Here is a 10,476-nt window from a genome sequence, read left to right on the forward strand (position 1 = left end):
GATCGTTCTTTCCTCCCTTACCCGAGGTGACAAGTTAGAGACAGCTTATCTTAATAAAACTTGTGAACCAAAGTCTTGGGAGCCTTTGTATGCTGGCATTTTGATAGAGTTGCAGTGACGAGCTGCTCCACCCAAAATTAATAGTTATGACTCAAACTAAACATGCATAAGTATGGGCCTTTATGATCATGACAAGAAATTATAGTGGCTACCCATTCCCACCCTTTTAAGGAAAAAAGGCAAAAAAGTTGGGCAAGAGAAAGGTAACATAAATCACATTAATTGTACTAATATCATTAATTGTCCATGTTTCCCACCCTTTTTCGCCCAGAGGCCGCCGAAAAAGTTGGAAATTGTACAGGCAACTATGCTCAGGCAACTGCTTTTAGACACCAGAGACATTTATGGCAACATCGATTCCATTCGGCAGGAAATATAATGAGTTATAAGAACAAAACTATGAACCATTCCATAGAAGAACAAAATCTGTAATGGTCCAAAGGAATAAATTTCATGCCACAAAAAAGAATCGGAAGTTTTGATTGATCTGGAACTATGTTGGGAAGCGCTAACTGCTAAGTTTACAATTTTTTTTTTTTTCAAAAAGGAAGTCCACAAATAAATTTATAATTAATGTGATTAAGTGTTATACGTTAAGTCTAATTTACATTAATAACTACTACACCTTAAAAAAAAAAATCCTCCATGAACCACAACAAAGAGAACAGAAAACCAATTGAATTAAGCCTTACAATTTTTACTGTATTCAGTATTTTATTATTAGAGTATTACAACAAAATTACCCCCATTGAAGAGAGATGGTTGGTTGTACTGAAACTATTCAGCCCATTGCACCAGCTCAGCCCACAATGGAATGCACTGCCAATACTGCACTCGAAGAATGTCCAAAGAAAGCATGCCATCTGTCTGTAATTCCAGAGCATTCTGTAATAACAAACTGAGTGATGTGAGCCGTAGGATTTATTCCTTTGATCGAATTCTGTTATGTAAACGTGTATAATTATTCTGCCATTACTGTACAAATGATTCAAGAAGGGAAATATTTCTTATACAGAGAAGAAATGCTATTCTGGGTAGTCTCTTTACATTCGTCAAGCACCTCTCGTGCATTACTTTGTTTTGTTTGAATAAGTTGCAACAACTAAATTTGTTGAATCCAAAGAATAAAAAAACCAGGCTACTTCACGTTGCTTTTATGTGAATATCTGTATGTATCAAATTCCAGCACCATGGTGCCCTGCATGAAAGGGAGAACGACGATGAATAGGTTGTTGGCCATGAGCTGCAGCGGTAGACTCGATTTTTGAATCCTTTGGTTTTCCCTTTCTTGCTTCAATACGCTCCAAAGCTGCCGCCACTTCTTCCATGGATGGGCGGCTTTTAGGTTCTGATGCCAGGCATTTCAGAGCGAGTTCTGCTGCCTGTGTTGCTGCCATTGGAGTGTATTGGCCCTCCATCCTCGTATCCATTATGGATTTCAACTTTCTTTTATTAGAAAGAGATGGCTTAAGCCATTCAACCAAAGATTGCTGCCCACTAGGCCTCTTCGTATCAAGTGCTCGTAACCCTGTAAGCAACTCGAGCAGTACCACACCAAAGCCATATACATCACTCTTCACGTACAAATGACCTGTTGAAATATGAAGCAATGGCAGCATTCACTGTTAAAGTTATCGCTCAAAGTATCGGTCTTGAATGGACATATTTTTTGGTTCTCTTTATATCTTTTATCAATTCACTCGGCAGAAGCATACTGATCTCATTCATGCAATTAAATGGCAAGACTTCCTTATGTAGTAATCTTCTTTTTCCCAAAAGTTATAGGATCTACTTAAGATAGCATTACCCGTTGCTATATATTCTGGAGCAGCATAACCATATGTGCCCATAATTCTGGTTGTCACATGTGAGTCACCACCAGAAGGTCCCAATTTTGCCAAGCCAAAATCTGATATTTTTGCATTGTAGTCCTGCAGAAGTTGGGAGGAAAGAAAAAAAAAAAAAAAGGACTGTAAATAAAATATTGATAGTCACTGTCTGTCCTACATGCAATGTTAAATACTTTAGCCACAAAGGGATTACACAAAAGTAATCGCACAAACTGATGTAGTTTAATGTGGTTTGTCAGATTGTAAAGTTACTTTTATTAGAAAACAGATCTAACGGATCAGATGAAACCACATCAGTTTGTGGGATTATTTTTGTGTGATTCCTTTGTGGATGTAGTGGTGCTCTTTTGATAATATAGGTAATGAGTACCTTCCTGAATCCTGTCCCATAGAAACACCCCAATATTTTGGGATAAAACCAGATTGGATCTATATGTGTGTGAGGGAGATAATCAAGAGAGATTCTTCAACATGTTTTCAAGTCTAGTTATACTAATGATCTATTTGATTCTTCAAAAGTCTCGTGCATTAAAATATCAGTTACAGGAATACTCCAAACCATAAACTACTGCTAAAAAATAGATTCAAATATCTTCTCTAGCGTCTTCTCATCAATCAAAAGGACCAAACTGCTGCATTTTGTAGCCAAAACACTTGGAAGGGAACACAAACACAAAGGAATTTTGGAGCAGTGAGATACTTCCATGCATTTCAAAATAGAAGCTACCTTCCTATCTGGTTTTCAGTTCCTATGTTATCATAAACAGATTTAAGCATTAAACACCAAAACTAGAGGCAGAAAAAAAGACATGGATCGCAGAAAGAGAGACCCCATCAAGCAGTATATTTGAGGCCTTAAAATCTCTATATATGACTTTCTTTTCTGAAGTGTGTAGGAAAGCCAGGCCCCGTGCTGCTCCAATGGCTATTTTGAGCCGTATGTCCCAAGAAAGCGGCTCAACATTAGAACTCCCTGCTCCACCAAAAAATTCGTTTAGTAAATACATTAATCCAGCAAAAGCAATTCTATTTTCACAAATTTCTCCTCAAACTCGTACTTCTAAAAAGATGATTCTCCAGGCTTCCCCTCTGCATGAATTCATACACAAGGAGCAGCTCTTTATCCTCCCAACAGTATCCGAATAGTTTGACCAGGTTTGGATGAGATAGTCTTCCAAGAAAATTTACTTCTGACTACACAATCAAATTCAAAGGGAAAATAAATTTAGTGGCCGCAGAAGTGATTATACCCGAAAGGCATAGAAATGTAGGAAACTGGTTAAGCACATAGCCGGAGGCCCGAACTGTATCATTATTAGGGTAGTAAACAGAATCCCATATGTCCTTTCCTATTACACAGCCTGGCTTTTGAATTACAAAATATGTAAGATGTCAATGCATTGCTTTCATGTTGATTGGGCCTTCAGTAACAAACTGACAATTGAGAAGTAGAGAGAAACTAAAATCCCAAAAGGCTTTCAGTGAAATGATTATTTTACACATCAAGTTGACCAGAAGCAGATATAGACTTACATTGAATTGCAAACTACGGCACTTGACTAGACTTAACATTGATTATATGGATAGCAAGATTCAATCCTTGAAATCAACGAAGACTAGTGATATTTATCGTTATTGGTCTGGACTCTGGCCTACAATTTAAATGGCGTTGACCAAGACAGGAGGCGTTTATTGGTTAAGCAACGTGCCCCGTAGTGTGCGCGTTGTGGTGATCGTAAAAGCCACATCTCTTTCTCACCATTGGTGGACTAAATCAATAGCAGCAGAGCGTGTGAATACAGGTGGGACCCTAATCCATATCCTGGATTCCACAGTGGGATATGAGGATGTAATAAACCCAAACATGATTGTAGCCAATAATGACTAGCTCTTCTTCATCCTTGTGTTGTCTAACAATTCGTGCAAAGAAATGTAAGAAGATATGGGCTGCAGAAAATAGAAAAACAATATATATCTATATATATATATATATATATGGAAAAAAAAAAAAAAACTAAATGCTTACTAAACACTTTGTTAATTATATTTAGAGTGGAAATTAAATATTGGATTTTCTATATGCCGGATTCCATAAATGGAATATGAACTGCAATCTAGCCCAAACATCACTGCAGTCTGCAACCACCAATAGAACTAGCTCTTTTCTCTCCCATTTTTGTTTTCTCTTTTCTTATATAAACTGTCCATAAAAAAACAAAATATGACGTTTTCTGCAGAATATAGAAATAACAGTGAATTGAATGCCTAACAAAAGACTTTTGTTGAAATTAACACCTGCCACTCTTGGAAACCTTGCATGCTTTCTGATTTCAATTTCTTGATAGCAACCACCATGCCAGTGCCAAACTTTGAGGGCGTGAGCGTCTTCCCATCCATCCAACCCTTGAAAACTTTCCCAAAGCCTCCCTCTCCCAACAAAGAATCCGTCTTGAAATTCTTAGTCGCGGTCTTTAAATCCGAAAAGCTGAATTCTTTCAAGTTGGGTGTCTCCAAGATTTTTCCATTAGGATATGACTCCTCTGAACTTCTACTTACTCCTGAAAACTGACTCTTCCCGTTACTGCTGCTTATTGCTGATGAAAACTGACTCTTCCCGTTACTGCTGCTTATTGCTGATGATTCTATGTTCTTGCTGCTTGATGTCCCTAAGAAGAGGAAAAGAACATGATCCAACCTAAAAATTAGCAGAAACAGAAAAAATAAAGATGATCATGAACATGTGTCTAAGATTTAATTTGGAATGCAACCTGGAGTAGGTGGTGAAGTGGCGGTGGTAGGATCAGGCTGATGAGCGGGAGATCCTAAGCAAAGTCCCATATCAACCTATGATTACTAGGCCAGGCCAACAAGATGAGATTAACTTGCTTATAGCAAAGTCCAAGGAGACAATGGAAAGCTGAAGTAGAGGGAGAAAGGGCTCAATGAGAAAGTGGAGCTGAAATATATTAAAAAAAAAAACATATGGTGGCTTTTTCTTCTGTTGTAAGACTTTTTTCGCGCAGTTTCCATGAATCCACTAAGGTTTTTCCATTGTAAGGTCCAGTACTTTATAGGCAACCACTATGTTTGAAGTAGAGTCTTAGTCAACCAAAACTAATGACCGAGTTCTGTTCTGCCCAATACTCCTCCTACCTTCAGCAAAAGAGGATTATTGGGAGTCATAAAATTAACTTTTGGATTTGATTCTCTAATTCCAAATTCTTTATTTAGTTCGTTATCAACTCTATCTGCACTATTTGTTTTTTTTTTTTTTCATCTTATTGACAGGATTTATTACCATCATTGAGGTCAACCATGTATGTACTTTTGGAGTCCGTCAGAGTTGGCCTAGACACAGAAAAAATCTGCAAGCACTCTCTCTGAGGTAATAGTCTGTCCTCTCCCCAATAAGTATGCTTATGAAAACTCACACTCAACACATTCAACAAGGAAAATAAACACAGAAGCGATTGGTGTAGACGGACCAATGCAAAGTCAACAGTGTACTACTTTTTTCCTAGCTGGATGGATTCCTTAAGATCAAAAGAAAACGTCTATATGGTAAGAATGAATAATAAAAAAATAAATTGTTTTTATGTGACTGTATGTTATTATCTATCAAATATTTGGACCAACTTTTATTTGTTTCCCTTCGCACGGGGAATGTTAAACTTAATAGAGAAGACTCCTTCGGGCTTACATAATGTTGGTGTCTTAAAGGCACCCCCTTGGCCTTAGGTTAGGTTCTTCCGTTTTCGATTTCTCTCTTCATCTAGGAATAGGCAATCTGGCACTCATGAATCTGATTCAATCTTTAGCTATAAAATGGCAGAAGACCAATTCTCAACCGTTATGGAAATATCTCAAACATATGGGATGACGTTTTCCATTTGGCTTGAAAAGGAGGGAAATATTAATTTAGCTGGCGGCTTTGTGACACATAGAGCATTGAGTAATACAAGTTGCTTCATTATTCTATATTAACTCCTAAAATATATGCTTGCTAGGCATTCACACCATTAACAAAGCAGGTGTTCCACGTTTTCGTCATTGATAATTTCATATTAGCTTTTTTTTTTTATTATTATTATCCTTTGTTGACAAGTCCGTTTCCTTCTCTTGCTTATAAAGTTATTTTACTTTGATAACAGAGATTTGTCTTACTATGGCATAGGTTTCTATGAATTCTGTCTTTATATATATATATATATATAGAAAATTGGTTTTTGGGATTTTCTTTTAATCCCAAGCTTCTTTTTATACGTCAAAATTGAGACCTCTACATGGAATTGGAGTTGCTGAGTGAGAGCATGCGACCAAAAGATATATGCAAGATGCTCTCAAACAGAAGGCATAGAGCTAGAGATTTTAGAAACCATGGCCTAACAATCTCAATCAATGAGGTAGTAGAAACCAATGTTTTGAATTTACGGCCGAAATATTACGTATCGGTACAGTAGGTGGTATAATTAAAGACAGTATTTCGTACGGATTAAAATGGTCATATCAGCTGGTACAAAATATAAGATCTGAAATTCTCAGAACGAAAGCAGCTCAGGTAAATCAATAAATTTGTTATACAGCCTGTACTTCCTCCTGTTGAAAACGTTAGCATGTTTCACAGTTTCGTCCTTTCACTTTTCTCCACTTTAGCATGTTTCATAGTTTCGTCGTTTCACTTTTCTCCACTTTAATCAGTAAATGTGTTGTACTAACCCACTCCGTCCTTTACAGTTTAACTTTTGTCTAATTTTTAAACTTTTCTTCATCCATGAATTATTTTATAATTCACAAATAAAATTCTAATCTTTTCATTATTCAAAAGTTTTGTCTCGTTTATACTCTTGTTTTATTTCTATTTTCTAATAATAATTCTACTCTTTTCATTATATATATGGTATAAGAATAATAAATAAAAAAATTCAAATAATTTAACTCTTTTTTAGATTTAATATAATTTATTTATATATAAACTATTTCTAAACGATATTGGTACTGAAATATCTCGTTCAAATGCTTCAACCGAAACAGCATTGATAAACAGCATTAGGAAGAAGTAATCAATCACATGGAAGTTGTATAAAAAGTTTGACCTCTTCATTACTACAGTTTTGCTTCTCATTGTGACCTTTCAACTCTCTTTCTATCAGCTTTTAAAGCTCAATTCTTTTTTTCTTCTGTTTCAATGCGTTGGTTTAACGTTGAGTTGAACCTGGTCAACTGGTCAAGCATCCCGCATACTGACCGGACCATTTGCCAATGGATCTGATTTTGAGATATTGCCAAATAAACATAATTTCGATTCATCGCACCTTTGAATTAAGTAAAATCCAAAAGTTAAAAGCATAACAAGATCAATGTTCCAGGAACACAACCTAAAAGGAAGAAAGTTGTAGCACCAACACACGCCTACAGATTGTAAGAAACATGCACATCTCATTGGAACACCAAAAAATAAACCATAATATTCAAAATGCTGATCACAGGGCCCGATCACTGTCTTGACCTCGATTCAGCCCTTCTTGCTTCATCTGGTGTTGAAGGAAACAGCTCCACATATCTGGACCCAATTGTCATCTTGTCTTTGCTCATCGCTCTCTTAGCCTCCTCCGCAGATGCAAACTCTACATACGCCTCTCCGGTAGCTTTCCCATCAGGGCGACATGCAATGTGTATCCTTTCTTCTACCAGCTTGAAATCCCGGAAAAATTCACCAATTTCAGTTTTCTTCACAGAAAAGGGGAGGCCGCGCATCTTCAATATTTCAGTGTACTCCAGCTGGTCCTTATCACTGAACCTCTTTGATCGAGCTGGAGGTGGGCTTCCATGGTAGTCATTATCGTAAATTCCTTCATAGTTTACCTCCGCTGCTACAGCACTATAATAATCCTGCCTCTTGCATCTGAAAACTTCCACATACCTCCGACCCATGTTCTGCCTGTCTCTCTGTAAAGCAAACTCTACTTGAATTGATCCTGCAAACACCACAAAGGCTTCTCCTGAAAACCGTCCATTCTTATTGACCAGCAAAACGTCAACAATGTCCAGTCCAGCAAAGAACTTGAAAATCTCAACATCGGTGCAGTTGAAGGGAAGCCCCCGGAGTCGGACCACTGGAAAGGGAGGGGGGTGAAAGCCACCACCATAGCCATAAGGTTGAAAGCCACTTGTGCTGCTGCTCACTGCGAAGTAGGGATTGGATTCCATCATTCTTTGTCTCTTTGAGCCGACCTCGTACCCGTCCGAAAACCCCCCGCTTCCCAACATTGCCCTTCAATTATATATACCCAAAAAGAAAAGAAAAAAAAAATCCCCCACTCAACCAGTTAATAAAACCAAACCCAACCCACTATTCCCTGACACCCAACTCTTTATCACTACATTATTCATCCTAAATAGTATTATGCTAGCCCTCTTTAAAGCAACCAACATATAAACCCCAGACAAACCAAAACATACTTTGCATAAGCAAGGAAAACACTAAATATTAACAATAAATTCTTAGCAGTGATAACCATCATCATCAAAGCATGAAATATGGGCATTCAACATGATGACTAGAATTATACCTTGTAGAGAACAAAGGTGATACAATAATAATAATAATAGAAATAATCAGTCTGGGTACAAGAAGTTTATCTTCAAAATTAATCAACTCCAACAATTTGCTTTTAGTGTATCAACTTCAACTTGGAAGTTTTTTGCACACTCAAACAGGAAATTGTCCAAGCATCATTGGAATTAAAAAAAAATAAACATATAGCACACTTGAACCATTATAGGAAGTTCTGCTTTATACCTATCAAAAAATAAAGTTCTGCTTCAAAACTAGGCAATCAGTCTGTCACAAATTCCTCACGAAAAGGATGTTACCGGAAGAAAGATTGGCTCCCACATCAAGAACCGAAGCATTAACATTATTGATTATTTTCACTTGCTGTAGCATATCATAAACTGTTTTTTCTACCAATAACAAATTTTCAGCGTACAAGATAATTAATAAATTCATTGATACCTAAGGCTTCTAAAAATAACACATTACTCGATGAGTTAATGGTATTTGATTATAAAAAAAAAATATATATATATATACATATAAATTTTAGAGTCTTAAGACTGGTAAAGCTAATTTATGCAGCCTTTTTTTTGGGCAACTTTTCATGACTTTTATCTACCCAATACCAATCGATTAAAAAGGGAAAAAACTTCTCCTCTTTTATCAGGCAAATCAAAACAGCCAAAGATCTATATTCCCGTAGATTTGGTTTCAAATTCATAAGGAAAAAAAAAAAAAAAAAGGAAAGACAGGGCAGAAGACCACAAGCCCTAAATCCTATCTATCATCATATCAGAATAAAATAAGCTCAAAATCAATTAATCGATTCTCAATTATGCCATACAAAACAACAGGAAATAAAAAAAAAATCAGCATAACAAATAGAAAATTTAAGAAAAGAAGCATGGAGGAGATTAAAGTCTATCAACTTACCCTCTCTGTCCGTACATGGCTACGAGGCTTTTGTTCGAGCCTTCAGCACGAGTGCGCAATTGAGAGAGAAGGCAGAACCCTAACAGAACGTCGTCGTGGAAGAAGGAGAAAGAAAACGAGGCTGGCCCTTCGTCGATACGATACGAGTCCCCTTGTGCGGTATGTAAATTCATTATATATAGTGTTATAAAATTACAAAAATAAAATTATATATCCCGTCATTTTTGTGCATTTTTTTTTTAAATATTTTACTAATTTGATTTATTAAAATAATAATTTTATATTAAAAAAAGTGACGTAGCTAATCACATTAATAAAGTGTTAAAAAATTATGTAAAATTTACTACACATAAAATTTTTGTAAAAAAGATCATTAAATATATGAGTAATACTACATACAATCTTAGAATATGCAAGCCTACGTATTCTTTTTGAAAAAAAAGTAAGGCTCACTTTTAAAAAAATAATTTTTTTACGTGATCTTATATTTAACTACTTTTTTCAAAAATAATATACGAGACTTGTACATTTTAAAATTAAAAATATTATTTATATATATATAATGAGTAGAAAAATTCTTTTATTTTTCATATGTATATATATTTATATATATATCTATGTTATGCCAACGGTATGCTCAGTTGTTACAGTTGAGCGATCACTAGTTCATTTCAATTTTTTTAATATTTTTTAATATCTTTAATTATTAAAAAAAAATACACGACTGTTCTAATAATTATTTTCTTAACCATTAAGTAAAATGGAAATTAATTAATTAATTAAAATATTCAAATAGTAACTTTGAACATTATCTTTGAGGGGCTTGACTAGCATTTTCTTTTATATATATATATATATTATATATGTATGTATGTATATGCGTGAACATGTGCCCAGTTGTGGAAAGAGCAATACTACATATACTTACAACTTTATTCATACTTTTACTTACAATACTCATTTTATTAGTTTTCTTTTCAAATTAAAATTTTGAATTTATAATATTTAGCATATGAATAGTTGAAATAATGTTATACACCATATTTTCATCACACTATATAAGATGTGGCATATTTA

The 10,476-nt window shown here is 35.3% G+C and overlaps 2 protein-coding genes across 2 annotated transcripts; both read right to left on the minus strand.

Annotated features, from left to right (window-relative positions):
- Positions 1–980: 980 nt before the first annotated feature.
- On the minus strand, positions 981–5,034 carry LOC122274169 (probable serine/threonine-protein kinase PIX13). The gene is made up of 6 exons (XM_043083153.1): positions 4,679–5,034; positions 4,206–4,576; positions 2,969–3,104; positions 2,741–2,883; positions 1,868–1,991; positions 981–1,651 (listed from the first exon to the last, which is right to left on the minus strand). The coding sequence occupies exons 1-6, from the start codon at positions 4,746–4,748 to the stop codon at positions 1,236–1,238; spliced, it is 1,260 nt and encodes a 419-aa protein (XP_042939087.1). The 5' UTR covers positions 4,749–5,034; the 3' UTR covers positions 981–1,235.
- Positions 5,035–7,189: 2,155 nt separating this feature from the next.
- On the minus strand, positions 7,190–9,557 carry LOC122319088 (heterogeneous nuclear ribonucleoprotein H2-like). Its single transcript, XM_043136979.1, has 2 exons — positions 9,400–9,557; positions 7,190–8,181 (listed from the first exon to the last, which is right to left on the minus strand). Exons 1-2 carry the CDS (start codon positions 9,414–9,416, stop codon positions 7,404–7,406), a joined length of 795 nt encoding a protein of 264 aa, XP_042992913.1. The 5' UTR covers positions 9,417–9,557; the 3' UTR covers positions 7,190–7,403.
- Between the last annotated feature and the right edge of the window lie 919 nt (positions 9,558–10,476).

This window comes from Carya illinoinensis, chromosome 8 (genome assembly GCF_018687715.1).
Source record: "Carya illinoinensis cultivar Pawnee chromosome 8, C.illinoinensisPawnee_v1, whole genome shotgun sequence".
In the NCBI taxonomy this organism is placed as follows: domain Eukaryota; kingdom Viridiplantae; phylum Streptophyta; class Magnoliopsida; order Fagales; family Juglandaceae; genus Carya; species Carya illinoinensis.

What these genes read in the sequence shown, in the direction of transcription:
- LOC122274169 (XM_043083153.1), bottom strand. Translation starts at nt 4,748, where the DNA reads ATGGGACTTTGCTTAGGATCTCCCGCTCATCAGCCTGATCCTACCACC. An exon ending in AAGGTTTCCAAGAGTGGCAG is followed by an intron (nt 3,105 to 4,205) that starts GTGTTAATTTCA and finishes TTGATTGTGTAG; the next exon opens with TCAGAAGTAAATTTTCTTGG. An exon ending in CAAATATACTGCTTGATGGG is followed by an intron (nt 1,992 to 2,740) that starts GTCTCTCTTTCT and finishes CAACTTCTGCAG; the next exon opens with GACTACAATGCAAAAATATC.